A 20,913-nucleotide genomic window follows, 5' to 3' on the forward strand; every position below is an offset into this window, starting at 1 on the left:
GTGTGGCCGAGCGGTTCTAGGCGCTTCAGTCTGTAACCGCGCGACCGCTACGGTCGCAGGTTCGAATCCAGCCTCGGGCATGGATGTGTGTGATGTCCTTAGGTCAGTTACGTTTAAGTAGTTCTAAGTTCTAGGGGACTGATGACCTCAGATGTTAAGTCCCATAGTGCTCAGAGCCATTTGAACCACTTTGACATGCAAATTATCTATGCCCTTCGATGTATACAGTTTCCCTGTAAGCAATAAATAGCAGATCACACAAGTTCATTAGTCACTGTTCGTCTTCAAGTGCGGCCGAAGCTAGGCAGCACGTCTCTTTCATTCTCTTCTTGTAGAGGCCGCTCCTGTCGTGGTCACGTCCTGGCTGACGTCGTCTCACAGCCGTCTCTGCTGTATCGTTCTTGGTCTTCGTGGCGGCGCTTGTCTTTACGCTAGAACATCTTCTACGTCCAATTTTTATATCGGCCTCTTGTTCCGTTTTAGGAAACGAAAAGAAGGGCATATTTGGCGACTGTCTCCGGCGAACCGCTTAAATACGCTTGCAACGGCCTGATTGGCTATCTTAAACGCTAATCAACTCGGAAACAATTACTTATCAGCACATCTGGCCCTGTAACTCTCTTAAAAGCTTTTACACTGTTTCTGACCACCCTGTAGGTACTGATGGCGCGCAAATTACCCAGAGTATATTCACCCAGTATTTGAGAATGACAGCACCTAACGACTTCCAACTAACTTTACACATAATTTCAAACCTTTGAGAATCTTTTTCTCGCTGACAGTTGCCGTAAAATGAAGAAAGGAAAGAACTTCATCGCTTACTACATTTTCGCCGTTCATGCGGTAAAATAGCTGCATTAGGCATGACATTTCAATTTCTCACTTCTTTACTACTTACTCGACTCGCCACACAGTTTCCAGACAGTATTCACATGTGCCACTGAGTGTACTTGCATACCAGTGAATGTATTTCCAAAAGTATATCGTTGTACGACTCAAAGTCCGGAAGATATGACATTTTATACGTGGAAGTTCAAATGGTTCAAATGGCTCTGAGCACTATGGGACTTAACATCTTAGGTCATCAGTCCCCTAGAACTTAGAACTACTTAAACCTAACTAACCTAAGGACATCACACACATCCACGCCCGAGGCAGGATTCGAACCTGCGACCGTAGCAGTCCCGCGGTTCCGGACTGCAGCGCCTACAACCGCACGGCCACCGTGTCCGGCCATGGAAGTTCGATTGTTGATAAAACTGGGAGTGGAAAATTTTTCTGGTTCATCCTTTTTCACTCAGATCATGTCTTCTTCATGAACGAAAATAGAAATTTGTGGTAGATTTTAACTTACGCGCAGGAATGATGGTTCAAATTTGGTCCATCGATGTATCAGACCATGGCTTAAAATGAGTTATAACCATTTGAAAAAATCGTGCTTCGTTTGGATTTTACCCGTCTTTTGGGAGGTTTTTGAGGGGCGCCATTTCTAAACTTTAAACGTGTACGAGTCGATTCAAAATTTGCTCGAAGGCAGATAAATGGATAAAATCAAAGCATATTTTTTATTCAATAATCTTTATCCGTTGTCGAGCTATGATGGTTTAAAGTCGAGCTAAGTGTAACATATAAAATTCGTTGTTACGTGAGTTGAGTCCGCGGAAACGATTTAAAGTCAATCAAATAAATAAAAAAAATTCATTTTTACGATAAAATTGGAAATTCGCTTTCAGAGATCTAGCTGTATTCGGATTTACCTTGAAAAGAAACACGTTTTTATGAGCTTTTTTGCAAGCGCCACTTCTGTTTTCCAAACTTGTGCTAATCAGTTCAAATTTTGTAAGACGGTAGGCAGATACATGTAATTAATGGTCATCCTGTCATTTTGTGAAAACTTTAAACAAGGAACATATTTCAAAACATAGTAAAAAAGTCTATACCGGATCAATCGCGTACCGGATCAATCGCGCTGGAGTCAACGAAAATCTACATCGGTTACCAAGCTATGGCGGCCTAAAGTTAAAATTATGACAGGGTAAAAGTTGGAAACCAGAATGAAAAATACTCCTATCATAGCGCAAAAAAGGCGAATATCTCATGGACAGAGTTAGGAATGTAAAAGAAGGAACGAGCTTTCCGACTTATCTGACAGCTTCAAATACATTTAAATCAAAACAGCTTGAAATACTCGCGCTTTTTTAAGAGTTAATCCTACTTCCCGAGCGCAGTGAGCTCTCTTAGCTGCAAGGTGTTGGCAACCTGCTTCTTGTAATTTATAAGCTCCTGTACACAAAATCCAGAGGATTCTCCATCTTTAGTAAGCATGACGCGATAGCATATGTCATGTTATACGACATGATATAATGTATCATGTTAAATTTACGTGACACGAAGCATTATATTACATGACATGGGTACTGATACCTACAAGTACAAAAGCGCCAATATGTCAGGATGTTTTGATGTAAATGTCTTTGAAGGTGCAAGATAAATCGAAAAGCTAGTTCTTTCCTTTCCATTCCGAAATCTGTGCAGGACACGCCATTTTTGCCTTTCTTGTGGTATGATAGGCGCATTTTTCATTCAGGTTATTATTATCATTATTATTATTGCAGTTCACATCAGCGATTCTGTAGTTTAAGAACCGCCTTAACCGTTACCGAAAGGAAATCGCACACTGGTATCAACGGTTATGATGGAATATTCTAACATACGGAACCAAGCACGATGATAACAGATGCATGCAGGAGTAGTTGGGCTATTTGCAAATTTTTACCGCGCTCAGACTGCAATTTCACGGAGACTTGACGATAGCAGGCGTCATTTAACGTCGTGAGGGAGATATGTCCTGATAATTTAATGCAAGACACAGCACCTGACAACTCCAAAGCAAAGTAACTCATTTTTAAGCCTTGTGGGAACAAGTAAACGTAGTAGGAAATGTGCGATCGGAATTTTAATTTGAGGATTGATTTTACACAAAGTGTGGCCCGTGAATACTCCGGAATGAGGACACATTTTCTTGTGACTGAGGCTGCGAACGGCCATGGTCGGCAAGAACGCTTTCAAGCCCTTTCCGGTTGTAGGATGCTTTGCTTTTCGGCTAATGTTAGAAGACGAGGTTTTTCCCTAACGCGAGTAGTGTTCGTTCATTTGAGGCGTCCTGGCAACCAAAACGAGTGCCAAAGAGAGCGTTTCTAAACTGGTCTAGATCTCAATAGGTTTCTCATGACATTGGGGGAACTTTTCAAGGTCCTGTGATATAAACAATAACAACAGGAATTCCTGGGGAGAGGCAGCACAAACCGAGACTGCTTACGTAGCAGAAGTGGGGACAGCGGCAGTAGCAATATTCATCAGGGGCACGGATCGAGGACTTGTTTCTGGGAATAATGGGGCCACAGTTTGTTATTGTTTCTTCCCTTCGCAATATAATTTCACACCAATTTTTTCTAATGTGCCACACATGTCGACGATCGTAATGATAGCATAAGACGTAAAATTCTTTAATACAATAATAATAAATTGTTTAATTACAGTATAATATATAAATTGTTTTAATGTGATAATGATAATTTGTTTACGTCACTAGTCAGTACATCGCTTTAATAGAAGTTCTGAGAAACTGCACTTCAGAGAAACCCGAAAATTTGAGAAATACATGAGTCATGTAATAGCAACAAACAGTCACTGTTGGCTACGTCCTAATTTACAGGACATAAATTGGAATTGTTCACTCAGCATTATTATTACAGGAGGAAGACAAAAATATGGAAACACCAAAAAGACAGCATATTACCATGCCTAACAAGTCTCCCCGGAGCGAATAAATTCAGGAAGTGTTCGGTTTTCAAGGGAATCTCGTACTTGCAATTCTACCTGCAAAATATATGCAGTTCAGGTAACGCTCATGGAATTGGTTAGTAATCGCGCACCCTGCTCTCCAGAGTAGGCCTCAAAGACTCCATAATACTGAGATATGGTGACAGTGGTAATCATGGAAGCTGCGACAATTCACCCTCGTGCCCATAAAACCTGTGCAGGACAATGCGAGCTGTGTGTATAGGGGTCCTGTAGTCTTGGAATTCAGCGTGAGCACGGGGGGCCAACATTATATCTTGGGGTGGACCTGATCAGCGAAAATGGTTCAAATGGCTCTGAGCACTATGCGACTTAACTGCTGAGGTCATCAGTCGCCTAGAACTTAGAACTAATTAAACCTAACTAACCTAAGGACATCACACACATCCATGCCCGAGGCAGGATTCGAACCTGCGACCGTAGCGGTCGCTCGGGTCCAGACTGTAGCGCCCAGAACCGCACGGCCACTCCGGCCGGTGCGAAAATGGTCACATAACCCTTGGCAGTAATGCGATCTTGCAGAGAAACCAAGAGTACAACGACATGGCTGCTTAAATCAGCTAACTTGTTTCACAGTTGGGATGTAAACTCGGCCAGAAGTTGGAAACAGTCTGAAACAAGTCTCATCCGATCAAATGAGATTCCCTCATTGTCCATGGTCCGGGTTTTATGGCGTCGGCACCACATTTTGCTGTTACGGACGTCTGCAGCATTGATGAGTGGTTTTGGAATTGCAGCTCGTCTTGCAATTCCGTGCTTCTGGAACTCCCATACTGTTAGTGAGAAGTCAGTTCTGCGGCGACTTTTGCAGCTGCCGTCCTCTTAATTTCCGTCACAGTCCTCTTCAACATACCCTGTCGCCCGCGTCGTGAGTTAGGAGGTGACATTTTTTCCGATTTTCCTGTATGCGGTATAAATCTTCGATATGGTGCCTCTTGAAACACAAAACACTACGGTTACCTTCGTTACGAAAGCGCCCACCGTATAAGCGCCAACAACTTCCCTACGTTCAGAGTCAGTTAGCTCCTGTATAATGTACTCACAACTACACAGAACACTGTTCTGACCACGAAGGCCACTTCCAATGTATTAAACACTGCACAGGCGACGTTCGCCATCAAATGCAACAGTGCAATCTAGAGCCTTCGCTAACATCTGCTGTTATGTTCAAGCGTGCATCTCTCGCGGTTTTCAAATGGTTCAAGTGGCTCTGAGCACTATGGGACTTAACATCTGAGGTCATCAGTCCCCTAGAACTTAGAACTACCTAAACCTAACCAACCTAAGGACATCACTGACAGTCACGCCCGAGGTAGGATTCGAACCTGAAACCGTAGCGGTCGCGCGGTTCCAAACTGAAGCGCCTAGGACCGCTCAGCCACAAAGGGCCGGCTCTCGCTGTGTTTCCATATTTTTGTGCGACCCTTGTATTTCCTCTGGCACTACGTTTGTGAACTCGGATCTAAAGACTACGGCTTAAGTGAGCTTGTATATGTGATATGTGGGGAATACTATATCTTTCAGTCGTTTCCGCCTCCGTCCGATAAGTCAGTGCGTGTGCGCGCACGCGTTTGTGTGTGTGTAGGGTCTGTCGCGTTCTGGCTTCCCTTACTCAAATTGTTGTGGTTTGTCTTCTCTGCTTGTGGCCTCTCAAACCGTGTCGGATTTGTTGTTGGCAGCATGTACAGTCAGCCCGTAAATGGTTGCCTTTTCCTGGCTGAAATGATCGCAGGAGGCGGTTAAGCCGCGAGGCCGTCCACGTCGAAGAGTCTTCAAGCAAGCAACTGAAAAGTATCTCGTACTTAACGCAGCTTGTAAGTTCTACAATTGCTAGCTTTTTTCGAAACACTTAGTTTTCATGCTACTTTGTTCTCCGAAAGTTAACTGAGGGTGTTCCTCCAAGAAGTCGTCCGGTGCATTCACTCTTCTTATTTTGCCAGCTACTTGCAATTTCGTTTTTGGAATGTGTAGCTGGAGTCAGCCTAAATAAACACTTCTCATTTTGTTTTCGACGTCGCTGGAAAGCCTCTGTTTCCCGTTACAAACAATTTTACGTGCCCATTCGATAGAGCGATCCCAAATAACTGCAGCGCAATATTTGTTTTATCTATGTGCATTAACATGGACAGTAAAACACAGAGAATAAACAGTACTCTATAAGCGACTGAGCAGCACTGCTGCAAGGCGGTAGCGATCGGCGCAGGTTAGGGTGGCGCTGTTGCTGCTGGAGTACTAATTAGTCTTCGTGTTTTACTGACTCTGTTGATACACATAGCTAAAACGAATATTTATCACACTTGAGTGTTGCCAACCTGCCGGCAGGTGAGGATCGGCAAAGCTTCGTTACAAGCATAGTCTCACACACATTCGCGACTGTCACTCCTGTGACTGGTCTTCCTGTCTGACCACTGGAGCGACACAAGCAGTCCAATCAGCATAAAATATTTTAATAAGTCTAACCTAAAACCATTTTTTCTAAACAACTCCTCCTACTTCACAGAATAAACGCCGGCAGGTTGAGGGAAAAATTTATTTTAAGTGTAATTGCATGAAGAGGACTGAAAAATGTGTTCATTACTGTTACCCTGTGGTGCATGAATTTCACTGCAGTGGACGACTTTTAATGGTCAGTTCTCTGGCGTTTTCAGTCAGTTATGAGGCTGAAAATGCATGCAGGACACAACACCAGTAGGGAGTGCTCACTCAGTGAACTGTGTGCATTTGCAGTCTCACTGACTGATTGAAAATGCCAAAGAGGTGACCATTAACAGCTGTCCACTGTAGTGGACGCTATGCGCCACAGGTTTAAATTTAGCCAGTGAGCCATTTAGGGACTTGTAAATTGCCAGTGATTACAGATATCAGTAATGCATACATATCTCATAAACCAACTCGTTCCATATTATTTCAACAAAAAATCGTGAAATATTCTTTGGACCATGTTACTAATTAAAAAACACGCTGGAGTTGTCTCAGCGTCACGTACACCATAAGAAAGGAGTTCTTTTTCATCCCTACTGCCCATGAGCTGCGAAATAGTTATAAGACATCTCGCTTAATGACCACGGCACCAAAATTAGACAGGTTCGGGCCCGTACAAAGAGTTACCGGTAGACTTTCTTCCGCATACCAGCTACAAGTGGAATATCTACATCTACGTACGTATTCCACAAACCACCATACGGCGCGACAGACAGTTCCTTGTGCCAGGATTAGTGAAGTCCTTCGTGATACACTCACAAATGGAACGATGGAGAAACGACTGTCTAGACGCTTCGGTACGAGTCCTAATTTCTCCCATCTTGCCTTCTCGGTCCTTACGCAAAATGTAAGTTGATGGTGGTGGGATCGTTCTGTCCAAACTCTCTCAGTAACGTTTCGCTAGAAGAACGTCATCTTCTCTCCCAGAAATTCTCATTTGAGTTCAGAAAGCATCTCCGTAATACTAGAGTTTTGATCGAAAATACGGGTAACAAATCTAAAACCATGCTTCTGAATGCTTCGATGTCTACATCTACAGCTACACATACATACTCCGCAATCCACCATACGGTGCATGGCGGAGGTTACCTCGCACCACAACTAGCATCTTCTCTCCCTGTTCCACTCCCAAACAGTACGAGGGAAAAATGACTGCCTATATGCCTCTGTACGAGCCCTAATCTCTCTTATCTTATCTTTGTGGTCTTTCCGCGAAATATAAGTTGGCGGCAGTAAAATTGTACTGCAGTCAGCCTCAAATGCTGGTTCTCTAAATTTACTCAGTAGCGATTCATGAGAAGAACGTCTCCTTTCCTCCAGGGACTCCCACCCGAGTTCCTGGAGCATTTCCGTAACACTCGCTTGACGATCAGACCTACCAGTAACAAATCTAGCAGCCCGCCTCTGAATTGCTTCTATGTCCTCCATCAATCCGACCTCATAGGGATCCCAAACGCTCGAGCAGTACTCAAGAATACATCTTCCCAAAATTCTACCAATGAACCGAAGACGACTATCCGCCTTCCCCACAACTGCCATTACATGCTTGTCCCACTTCATATCGCTCTGCAATGTTACGCCCAAATATTTAATCGACGTGGCTGTGTCAAGCGCTACACTACTAACGGAGTATTCAAACATTACAGGATTCTTTTTCCTATTCATCTGCATTAATTTACATATATCTATATTTAGAGTTAGCTGCCATTCTTTACACCAAACACAAATCCTGTCCAAGTCATCTTGTATCCTCCTACAGTCACTCAACGACGACACCTCCCCGTCTTCAAATGGTTCAAATGGCTCTGAGCACTATGGGACTCAACTGCTGAGGTCATTAGTCCCCTAGAACTTAGGTTAGTTAGGTTTAACTAGTTCTAAGGACATCACAAACATCCATGCCCGAGGCAGGATTCGAACCTGCGACCGTAGCGGTCTTGCGGTTCCAGACTGCAGCGCCTTTAACCGCACGGCCACTTCGGCCGGCCTCCCCGTCTTCCTTCAGTTCGACATAGAGGGCATCCCAAATATTATTTCACTTTTCAGTAATGGTTCTGTTGTTGTATATGCGATCTCATTAATAGATGAACTACCTTTTCCTAAAATTCTCCAATTAACAGAAGTTGAGCATACTCGTTCCCTCCTACCGACCGGACATGCTCATTATGTTTCATATCGCCTTGCAGCGTTACTACGCCTTGCTATTTAACAGACGTCATGTGTCAATAAGTAAACTATTAATAATGTATTACACATTACAGGGTTGTTTTTCATACTTATCTGCCTTTCCCCCATTTAGAGCAAGATGCCATTCATCACAGCTAAAAGAAGTTCTGTCTAAGTCATCTTGTATCCTCCTACAGAAAAGACAGAGAGGAAAATTAATCTTGCACACTGTTTACCCCGCGTGACATACCGTATGGTGGACGGCAGCGACGTCGCGGCGTGGACGTGCCTCGCGCTGCGGATGCTCCGTGACTCACGGGGGCCACGCACGTGCTAAACTCTGCCCCATTCATTTCTCAGTTCACACACCGTGAAAATTGCTCATAATAACTTATGAATACAGCTGCGGTTTAACAAATTTGTTCGTTGTGCGCGCTATACGTGAACCTAACATCAAAGAAAAATCTGTCTTACTGAACATAGACATCTGAAACAAAGCATTCTCCTCATTTATACGAACGTATTCCCTTAGCTGCAAGTGTTCACATCCGTAAATGCTAACAGCTGTGAGTGCGCACTTCGGAATTGCTGAACACGCCCTGATCTTCTTCTCCCCCCTCTCCCTGTCTATATCCCCCTCCCCGTATCTTTCTCCATATCCTGCTCTCTCCTCTCTCTGTCCAACTCCTCCTTCCGCCTCTCTATGTCCATCAACTTGTTTTTATAAAGTACTATAAGTTTAGAATATATATTTATATACCACATATATTTTAAAAATATGGAGCCTCTGTCTGCCTGAATGTCTATTAGAGTACAGAACAAACATGTCAGTAAATCGATATTTTTGGTAACAACGTTAAACATCAACATGTCTTTATACAGAAGTATAGATTTTGAATATATGTTTATATACCACATATATTTTAAAAAAATAGTGTGCCTGTGTCCGTCCGAAGGTTTATAAGATTCTGTCAAAATCTGAAGTAAATCGGTCACTGACTTTTCGAAATTTTTGCTAACAACTCTGCCCATTTACTCATACTTATATACAAAATGTATTAAAACAAATGTAGCCTATGACCGTCCGGGTGTTTATTAGAGTATAGTGTGAAAATATGAAGTAAATCGGTGAAATTTTCGGACGTATGTCTTTCAAAGGCTAAATTTTTCTAAACTATTTTTTCTAGGACATTATACTAAAGGAAAGTTCTATTTGAAACTTCCTACCAGGTTAAAACTATGTGCCGGACCGAGATTCGAACTTCGTCCCGAGTTCGAATTTCGGTCCGAAAGACAGTTTTAACCTGCCAGGAAGTTTCGTATCAGCGCACACTCCGCTGCAGAATGAAAATTTCATTCTGGAATGTTCTGTTTACTGATGTAAGCAAATTTTTACTATTACATTGAAATATTTTATGTACTCTGTGGTACCTAAGCAACATAGTATTATAATATTATTGTTGTATCCTGTTATTATTAAATAGTTACAGAACTACGGCATGTTGGAAGCAAGGGCGCTGCAAATTATATGGGGTGAGGGAGTGGGGGGGGGGGGGGGGGGGGGAATGGAGGTAGAGATCGTAACAGAGTTTAAACCTCCATCCAAGAACTGAATCCTTCGCTACCCGCCTGCATTGGCGCTTTCAACCTTTGCATTGTCCGGTATAAAGTACCTGCAGATATTTTCGTTAGTTGTTAGTTCTCAGGGAAAAAAGTTGCAGTTTATTGTTTACATGTCTATCAGAATTTATGGTTCGGTGGAAAACGATAGGTCCAGTATTTCATGTTGCACTAAATGCACACAGCACTCTTAGTATAACTTATGATGATTTTCAGAAATCCAGCGTCCATTCTTCTGGGAGTCATGTACCACGAGAAATGCAGTCGTGTTTCAAAGAGAAAAGTGCTTTTCAGGGTCAACCTATCGATCACGCACAGAATGCAGTCGCTAGTTACAATACTCACATCGGGCAACAGTATCTGAGTTGGTTAGTCGACGCACTACCGTTGTTTTGTAAGGTTTCAATCTGCACTTGAACGTGTCACTGTGAGGAGACACTGCCGACTCACCAGTCTGAAGTGATAAATGGCACAACAATTCTCTACTACATCTTTCCAAAGCCGCTCCTAACACGTCGAAAGTTCCATTGCCACCTGTCAAAAGTCCCAGGAGTCCATCGGAGCGATGCGGTGCTCGGAATCTGCCTGCCCGGTGCTGGTTAACGATCAAAGCCATGCACAGATCATACATGAAACAGCCTGTAGAGAACAATGAGGTAATGCTTCACATTACCAGCTGATGTAAAGAAACAACTCAGCAACTCCGTAGTCTAGTGATAAAGTCAGCCATCGGTAAAGAAGAGGAGGAGCACGCGGGTTTGATTTATGGAGTCCAGACGGTTCTGGCATTGGTAGGTCTGGAAAACGGTATTCGTGGCCCCGTGTGGAAAACTGAATAGGAGTAAATAATTCGCCAACTGTAACATTATCCACTGGTGTGGCCTCAAATCGGAATGATTGCGCTCTGTTCTCAACCTTACAACGTTTATGTATTTAGTGGACTCTTAAAACATCACACAGCCGTTACAAAATCAGGACTTCGTGATGCCACTGTATGCTGAGGTATGTGATTATTCACGCTGTAAAACCGAATCGAAAAATTTGAAAAATCTTACATATTTATGTTAGATTCGTAAAATGGCTGTCTGCATCTTCACGTACACGACCCTAGTTTTTCATACTGTTTACAACACGTTCCGAGTTGCACAGTGCTGATTAGGATGTTATTGCAACTCACATATATGATCACTTCTTTGGACATTTCGACACTTACTAATAGTAGCAATAAACCTTTGGAGCTCAGTTAAGTATGTGGACTCTTTATGACACCTAATGAAGGTCGATAGCGGACTGAAACCGGTTGTGTAATAAAGATTATTTCCTATCAAAAGGTGTGATAAAACATGACATTCAAAGAATACTTAACAGCTGTTATCCAGTGCCTCCTAACGTTACGAAACTCTCTTACCTTGTTGTTGTCGTCCAGCCAAGTCGTTGAAGGAGTCAGTTGCATAATTGTATAATAATAATTCATGAAGATTAAGTCTTGTTTATTACGAAGAGTCCTACGTAACATCGCAGGATCACTGTCGCGAACTGATTGTTGCAGATCTAACGCACTGCCTCTCAGTTGCAACAAATTCCCTCCTCCAGTACGACATGGTGAGCTTCGATAATACAGAGCCAGAAACGTTACTGGCACACTCTGAGATAAGAAAACGACGCACCATGATGGAGTTATGCAAATCCGTCACGAACTGATATTCACACAGGCACCGACGGGAAATGTAAAATTGTGAACTTTGGTGTTCGGTGGATGAACATTAACGCTGCAGAACAATTTCGCCGCTCAGCTGGAAAGGACAATAATCAGGGGACAAGTCGATACCAGTGTTCTTGCGAATTTCGTTTCATGTGCTGAGTTGGAGAGCAACTATGCCTCGCAGGCAGGAGGGTAAAGAATATTCACAGATACTTTATTTGGATATGGTGTCTGTTCTTTCGGACATGTCCGATACCTTCATCTGCTGACGGACGTTGATATATATCAACGGGGACAGGTGAAAATGTGTGCCCCGAGCCGGCCGGAGTGGCCGTGCGGTTCTGGGTGCTACAGTCTGGAACCGAGCGACCGCTACAGTCGCAGGTTCGAATCCTGCCTCGGGCATGGATGTGTGTGATGTCCTTAGGTTAGTTAGGTTTAATTAGTTCTAAGTTCTAGGCGACTGATGACCTCAGAAGTTAAGTCGCATAGTGCTCAGAGCCATTTGAACCATTTTGTGTGCCCCGATCGGGACTCGAACCCGGGATCTCCTGCTTACATGGCATACGCTCTGTCCACCTTTTTTTTTCTTTTTCCTTTTTCATTTTTGTTCGATGTTGATCGTTGTGTTTGGTCGTTGTGGACGTCACATGACATCCCTCCAAGTTCATTGTTGATCCTTTCCCTCAGTTTTTTTTTTATTACAGAGGCCAACCAGAACCATCTGAGCCACCGAGGGTACAGAGGATAGTGCGACTGCAGGGACTATCTCGGGCACGCCTCCCGCGAGACCCACATTCTCACCTTATATGTCCACACACTACATTCGTAGTGTCCCTACCTAACACACTCATTACTCGTGGAAGACATTCTTACCAAGTCGCGTAAGATTTCGGGTAATGTGTGTACATGCGCACAGAAGAAGGTCATGATCGGTATTGCCAGAACCACCGGGTGATCACAAACTCAGTATAAATTTGAAAACTGAATAAATCACGGAATAATGTAGATAGAGAGGTACAAATTGACACACATCCTTGGAATGACATGGGGTTTTATTAGAACCAAAAAAATACAAACGTTAAAAAAATGTCCAACAGATGGCGCTTCATCTGATCAGAAGAGCAATAATTAGCATAACAAAGTAAGACAAAGCAAAGATGATGTTCTTTACAGGAAATGCTCAATATGTCCACCATCATTCCTCAACAATAGCTGTAGTCGAGGAATAATGTTATGAACAGTACTGTAAAGGATGTCTGGAGTTATGGTGAGGCATTGGCGTCGGATGTTGTCTTTCAGCACCCCTCGAGATGTCGGTCGATCACGATACACTTACGACTTCAGGTAACCCCAAAGCCAGTAATCGCACAGACTGAGGTCTGGGGACCTGGGAGGCCAAGCATGACGAAAGTGGCGGCTGGGCACACGATCATCACCAAACGACGCGCGCAAGAGATCTTTCATGCGTCTAGCAATATAGGGTGTTTTTTTTTTTCTTTGTTCTAGGCCGGCCGAAGTGGCCGTGCGGTTAAAGGCGCTGCAGTCTGGAACCGCAGGACCGCTACGGTCGCAGGTTCGAATCCTGCCTCGGGCATGGATGTTTGTGATGTCCTTAGGTTAGTTAGGTTTAACTAGTTCTAAATTCTAGGGGACTAATGACCTCAGCTGTTGAGTCCCATAGTGCTCAGAGCCATTTGAACCATTTTTTGTTCTAATAAAACCCCATATCATTCCAAGCTTGTGTGTCAATTTTTACCTCTCTATCTGCATTATTCCTTGGTTTATTAAGTTTTCAAATTTAAATTCACTTTTTGATCACCCGGTATATACTATATATGGATATGGTGTCTGTTCTTTCGGACATGTCCGAAATTAGAAAACTATATAGTTCTGGCAATACCGGTCATGACCTCCTTCTTCTGTGCGAATGCACACATATTACCCAAACTCTTGCGGGACGGTAAGAATGTCTTCCATGAGTAATGAGTGTGTTGGGTAGGGACACTATGAGTGTAGTGTGTGGACATATAAAGTGAGAATGTGGGTCTCGCGGGAGGCGTGCGCGAGATAGCCCCAGCAGTCGCACTATCCTCTGTACAATCGGTAGCTCAGCTGGATAGATCGTCTGCCATGTAAGCAGGATATCCAGGGTTTGAGTCCCAATCGGGGTACGCATTTTGACCTGTCCCCGTTGATATATATCAACTCCCGTCAGCAGCTGAAGGTATTAGTATATAATTCTAATACTCATAGATGTCAGCATTTGAGAGAGAAGGTGTAGTTGGGCTCAAATAAGGCGGCTCTTGGGTCGACTACCATTGACCTATAAACGCCAATAAGCCTGTTTTAAGTGTTTGTTGGGCATATTCGTCCTGGAATCGTATTGACTGAGTATAACTGGCTTCGGTGATGAGGCCTACTTCGAAATGAGTCCCGATGACGTGTCTGGAGACGTCCCGGACGGCTGTGGGATACCAGCCTGCCTGTCAGTCTGTCTGTCTCCATATGGCCTGACACGAGTCACGGTGTTCGATGACATTTTATTTCACAGTAGGACTCCTTTGTTTGTCATCTGCGTCATCCCCACAGCATAGCGCTACGTCAGCGATATTGTACCCTTTGCTTTTTTGTGTTAGAGTGTAAGTTAATTATCACTATATTGTACGCCACCCATACGCTTAACCAGCAGTTGTCACGTCACTGTACCCCACACATGTGCTCGACCAGTCGAGAGCAGTATGAACGCAATCTGCTAGGCTGCAATGGAAGATGAGTGCCCATTCGAATTTATTATCAAGTGAGATGAGGAAAGGACTCCTTAACTCTACAACTGCTCTCAACTCCTTAATACTTTTCTAGGCATACGCCTATTGAAAGAGATAAGTACATTCTTTTCAAAATCGTTTTTCAATTTGTTTTTATCTTCTGATGACTCTATTAGTCGATAAACAGTAGCATCATCCGCAAACAACCTAAGACGACTGCTCAGATTGTCTTTCAAATCGTTTATATAGATAAGAAACAGCAAAGGCCCTATAGCGCTAGCTTGGGGAATGCCAGAAATCACTTCTGTTTTACTCGATGACTTTCCGTCAATTACTACGAACTGTGGCCTCTCTGACAGGAAGCGCCGAATCCAGTCACATATGTGAGACGATATTCCATAAGCACACAGTTTCACTGCAAGCCACAGTGTCAAAAACCTCCCGCAAATCCAGAAATACGGAATCAATCTGAAATCTCTTGTCAATAACACTCACCACTTCATGTGAATAATGCGCTAGTTGTGTTTCATAGAAACGATGTTTTCTAAACCCATGTTGACTGTGTATGAATAGACCGTTTTCTTTTAGATAATTCATAATGTTCGAACACAATATCTGTTCCAAAATCCTGCTGCATATCGACGCTAACGATATGGGCCTGTAATTTAGTGGATTACTCCTCCTACAGTTCGTGAATATTGATGTGACCTGTGCAAGTTTCCACTCTCTGGGTACGGATCTTTCGTCGAGCGAACGGTTGTATAAGATTGTTAAGTATGGAGCTATTGCATCAACATACTCTGAAAGGAGTCTAATTGGTATACATTCTGGATCAGAAGACTTGCTTTAATTAAGTGATTTAAGTTGATTCACCACTTTGAGGATATTTACTTCTACGTTACTGATGTTGGCAGCTGTTCTTGATTTGAATTCTGGAATATTTACTTCGTCTTCTTTTGAGAAGGCATTTTGGAAGGCTGTGTTTAGTTACTCTGCTTTGGCAGCACTGTGTTAGATAGTATATCCATTGCTATCGCGCAGAGATGGCATTGATCGTGTCTTATCGCTAGCATACTTCACATACGACCAGAATCTCTTTGGATCGGTTAACTGGTACCCTGGATAATTTACAACAGGTTCAACAGTTTAATTTGGAATCGAAACCACAATGCCTTCACTTTTTCGCACATAAACCAATGTCACGTTCCTTGGAGGGAAAAACTCTATAACCCGCTAAGGATCGAACTCTGAACGTTTGTATTTCTCGTCTGTCATTCATCAGAGCACTTCGCAGGAAACACTCTAATCTATGTCCCCACAAACGTGATGAAGAAAGGTTATCAATTACTGTGGCCTGTAGAGTACCCTGCTGGTGAGAGAAGACGTAATTTGTTCAAATGGCTCTGAGCAAATGGTTCAAATGGCTCTGAGCACTATGGGACTTACCATCTGTGGTCATCAGTCCCATAGAACTTAGAATTACTTAAACCTAACTAACCTAAGGACATCACACACATCCATGCCCGAGGCAGGATTCGAACCTGCGACCGTAGTAGTCTCGCGGTTCTGAGCGCCTAGAACCGCGAGACCACCGCGGCCGGCACGTAATTTGTGATAGCTGTCATAAGCGGTAGTACCCAGCGACAGTGATGTAAGATGTTCTGATTGTCCAAATTGCAATCGCATTCTGACGAGACACGACTATCTACTCCGAATGGTTCAAATGGCTCTGAGCACTATGGGACTCAACTGCTGAGATCATTAGTCCCCTAGAACTTAGAACTAGTTAAACCTAACTAACCTAAGAACATCACACACATCCATGCCCGAGGCAGGATTCGAACCTGCGACCGTAGCGGTCTCGCGGTTCCAGACTGCAGCGCCAGAACCGCGCGGCCACTTCGGCCGGCTATCTACTCCGAGTTCCAGATAATTCCTCGCTAGTTGAACTTACAACTTAATCACATAACATCGCCGTGTGACACGTCCGAGCTAGAGTGCTGCGTGTTAGTATAGGTTTTGAGGCATCGTACAGGATGATCGGCAACTATGGCTCTGTTTAGTATCTTTATGTATCAAAATAATTTGAAAACAATTCCTGCGATAGGGAAAAGGCCTAGCCTGTACATGACTGGTGTTAGGTTTCACCAAACAGCACAATCAATCAAGCATTCCTCGCTGTCTTGCAGGTACGGCTTTTACAACTGCCTACACATTCGCAACCGTCTTTAGAACAAGTATGAAATCTGTGCTGTGATCTCCATCCCTCTCGCTCTCTCTCTCTCTCTCTCTCTCTCTCTCTCTCTCTCTCTCTCTCTTTCCCTCTCTCTCTATCTCTGTTCCACGATACACAAAAATTGTAAGCATCTATTTTTGTAATTGTGTGAAATATTTGCCATATCTTTCTCTCAGTTTCATTAATTAACTCTTAGTGTTGCAATTCATCTCCCCAGTGCGTTTAAACAAACACGAATTGATCCAAAGATTTGATCTAAGGATTAGTTGCTGCATTAATACTGAAATGAATATTGTGGATTCAAGTCGGCAGTTAAACCGTTGATTAAAAGCGTATGATATCTTTTAATGTATGACGCTCGAAAAATTGGCCAAATGTTCACCAAATGTGTAGAACTGAAATTAGTTATTGATTGAGTTCCATTGCCTCTTTTGCTTACCATAACAAGTTGCGGGAAGTCTGCCGCCTGTCTCGATATGCTCACCTGTAAAAGAAAAAGAAAAGATGTTAGAAAAAATTCATGCTTAAATAACAATGTTAAAGGTTACATCGTAATATATCTAGAGAAAGGAAGCAGATAGGATGGTATCATTCAACGTCTCGTCTGTGTAGAGGGCGCTGGACAGGGAGCTTGAACTCAGATGAACAGCGATGGGGAGAGGGAATGGCGCTCGGTATATTTGAAGAAACCAATCCGCCATTCACTTGAAGCGATTTAATGAAAGTGAGGTGAACATAAAGCGAGACTGCCGTTCGATGATTTCAGTTTCACCCGTTCCTAGTAATAGTCCAGCATCTTCACTACTGCACCGCCTCTGTCTGTGTTCGCTTCAAGTGTTAAGACATCTAGAAAGAGTAATATATATTAATACTTGTACGACTATTGATTCATCGGATACAATGGACGTCACTGAATCAGTTTGCGTGTGATATGAGCAAGAATATCAAGACAACTAAGACAGGTATGTGGAAACGTAATAGCGTTAACTGACTCAGTCGGGCAGCAGCAGCCGGCCGAGAGAGAAGCAGCGACAAGGAAGTAACCGATTTTGTGACTTTTACAAGTTCATAACTAGGAGCGAATTTTATAATATCATCTGTGTGCGTTAATAATTTGGTTTCTTGATTTTATGAGTGTTAATTTAATATATAATGGCCCCAGTTCTCGTGTCTTCTTTTGTGTCAGAAGGTAAACCGATTTTGTGACATATTACAAGTTCCTAATCGGGGGGAATTATTTAGTTTCACCTGACTGCTTCGTAGTTAGGTTTTTGAATCTCTGCGTATTAATCTAAAATATCAGACACAGTTCCCATGTTTTCACTAGTGTCTACAGTAGAGTTCCGCAGCACGTGGCGATAGTCTGTTTATCTGGGTAGTTTAGTTTTCCTCAGTCTTTAGTAAGGATAGGGACTGTGATTGTTGTGTGCGGATGCGAGCCGAGTTGGTGGCACTTCGCTCTCAGCTTCAGGCTGAGGTGGCTTCGGTTACACAGCTTGAAGCTGCAGTGGACGGTCACCACTGTTGTGGGCCGGCCATGAGGATCCAATGGACGTCCTCCGATTGGTCCTCACCAGTGGCCAGCCCAGTTACTGCTCGCACTGAGTTTGACCCGTCACCAATGGTCGAGTGGGAGGTCGCCCCAGGGCGTAGCAGGAGGCGAATGACTTCCCAGGGAGCTGCACGAAAGGCCTCCCTGGTTAGTCTGACAAACAGGTTCCAGGTGCTGTCTGTGGCTGACCCTGTCGCTGAGTCAGATGCCGTCGCCTTTCCTGTTTCACAGGAAACCTCTCAGGCTGCAAGATCCGGACAATCACAAATGGTGGATTTATTGCTAGTTGGGAGCTCCAACTTTAGGCGCGTTATGGGGTCCCTTTGGGACATGTCTGCCAAGAAGGGAAAGAAAGCCGATGTACACTCCATGTGCATACCAGGTGGAATCATTTCAGATGTGGAACGGGTCCCCCCGAATGGCATGAAGAGCACAGGGTGTAGCCAATTGCAGGTGGTGGCTCATGTCGGTATCAATGATGTGTGTCACTTTGGCTCAGAAACCGTGAGGTAACAGCGTTACATCTCCATAACAAGGAGGCACACAGAAAGTCACACGTGTTATTTGACGGGGTCGAATTTTCTCATAAATCCTTCCCTAACTATCGATGTGTGACCCACGAACAGACAATGTCATGTAATATAGGAGTGCATAGTTTTACGGCGAAAAGTACTAATAAAAGTTTCTGGATTTTAAACCACTTGACACGGCTGGAAGCCCGAGAAACTTTTAATTTCATTTAAGTCGTTCTGCATGAACCTGTCAAAGAAGCTAGGCTCAAGAGTAACTTTATTCTATAAAAAGCTGAAAACAGATTGGGAGCAAATATTGACACGCTACGTAGTGATGCAGTTTCACTTATGTACTCAGAAGAATATTGTCCACCTGCTTGGAAAACAGCGGACGTACGTACATACGAATGAGATCGTGAGAACCATTACAGGCCCTGTGAGCTACTCATATCCAGTGGTTGCTTGTTCTGTCTAATATTATTCTTACAGACCTCAGAAGAAAGACTGGCAAGACGCAAATTTTTAAGAAAATAGTCTAGTAAGTTTTTTTCTTGTAAATGACAGTTCTCAGAATAAATCAGCCATAGGCCTGAAGTAAGGTAAGTCACCTTTAGTCACTCCCCGTGTCACAGACCTTTTCGACGTCACGAGAAGTGGAAAAAACGCTAAACTGAACATCCGCCCCCTAACGCCGATCTAATTCAAATCTCAAAGAAGGCTGTAGGGTTTTATCTTCCCCGTCGCGAATGAACCAGGCTCTTTCGCACTCGAACGGGACAAGTGTGATATGGATACATGTTGAAGAAGTGAGATTACTGCGAAAGTGCTGTGTGTGACAATGGTGAGGACGAGCAGACAGCGATACATACTCAGGAGTACTGCCCGCTCCGCGCTTTTGAAGCTGGTTTGAAAGCCTTGCATAAATTGACACGGACTGTTGCATTCTGGCTGTCAAATTTTAAAATCTGTACGTATTATAAAGTCCCCCGCTGCATTTTTCTGCCTCTGTGTGAAGGCTGCTCTCAAGAACTACTACAGAGATTTTGATATCGTCTTCACTAATCCACAGACTCATTCACGAAAAAGGTTTGTATATATCATTTTATATTACAAAAAGGTCGTCCGCCATAGCTACTTAAGGCTAGCGCGGAGGGCGGGCCGCTAGTTATTATATAAATTCATTGTGTAAGTACGAAGGGCGATCAAAAAGTTTCCGTTCGAAGACTCCTTGTCTATATGTCTGTGCTTACATACCCGCATAGGAGTTGCACTGGCTTTCATACACGCTGCAGGAAAGCCCTCAAACGGAAACTTTTTGATCTCGCCTTACATGTGTTCTTTTTCGCTGTACAATAATAATAATAATAATAATAATAATAATAGTGATGTGTACATAGCAGGGTTTCAATTAATTTCCCACCTGCAGCCATTGTGTAGCTGACACATAGCTACTCCGTACAGTATGGCAGGATTTTATTTAGCAGCAAGAGATCGCAAAGCTTTTTATTCTTTTCTTTTTAATATTTAAGTGTTATCGATACACATGTCGCTATTATATTTACTACTTGAACAATGACCAACTTCTGTTACTATAAAACACATCAAATATAAGTTAATTTGCTGAATAAAGCTGAAGCCTAATATTTCTCCAGTCATTTTGGTTCTTCTGACTCGAATAACGTACAGGACAGCTTGAAAGTGAGAGTTATTTTTGATTAAACAAGGAAAAATGTTTTACAACTATAATAATAATACTAGCATGTGCTCAAGGGCCAGTGCAAGTCTTTCTATCGGACACCACTTCACTGACTGGATGTCCATAACTTACCCCACTCATCCAACGGAGGAAAAGGGACCTACCGTTTAACGCCGAATCCCAACCACGTTTCGTTCCTGTCGTCTCCACACATTGTTGTGGAGGCTAGATTGAAGGTGGGCTTAGATCCTGCGGCTTCTTTTCAGGTACGCGCTTTACTGCTAGACCGCCGACTTCAGACCCATAAGCATCATTGATC

General features: G+C 43.3%; 1 protein-coding gene across 1 annotated transcript in view; it reads right to left on the reverse strand.

Annotated features, from left to right (window-relative positions):
• LOC126484065 (uncharacterized) overlaps positions 1-20,913 on the reverse strand; it is a 479,398-nt gene that overhangs the window by 397,027 nt on the left and 61,458 nt on the right. Inside the window, exon 2 of the mRNA XM_050107429.1 lies at positions 17,274-17,318. Within this exon, the coding sequence (XP_049963386.1) occupies positions 17,274-17,318 (45 nt within the window). The remainder of the gene's footprint in view (positions 1-17,273; positions 17,319-20,913) is intronic.

Source organism: Schistocerca serialis, chromosome 1, assembly GCF_023864345.2.
Source record: "Schistocerca serialis cubense isolate TAMUIC-IGC-003099 chromosome 1, iqSchSeri2.2, whole genome shotgun sequence".
In the NCBI taxonomy this organism is placed as follows: Eukaryota; Metazoa; Arthropoda; class Insecta; order Orthoptera; family Acrididae; genus Schistocerca; species Schistocerca serialis.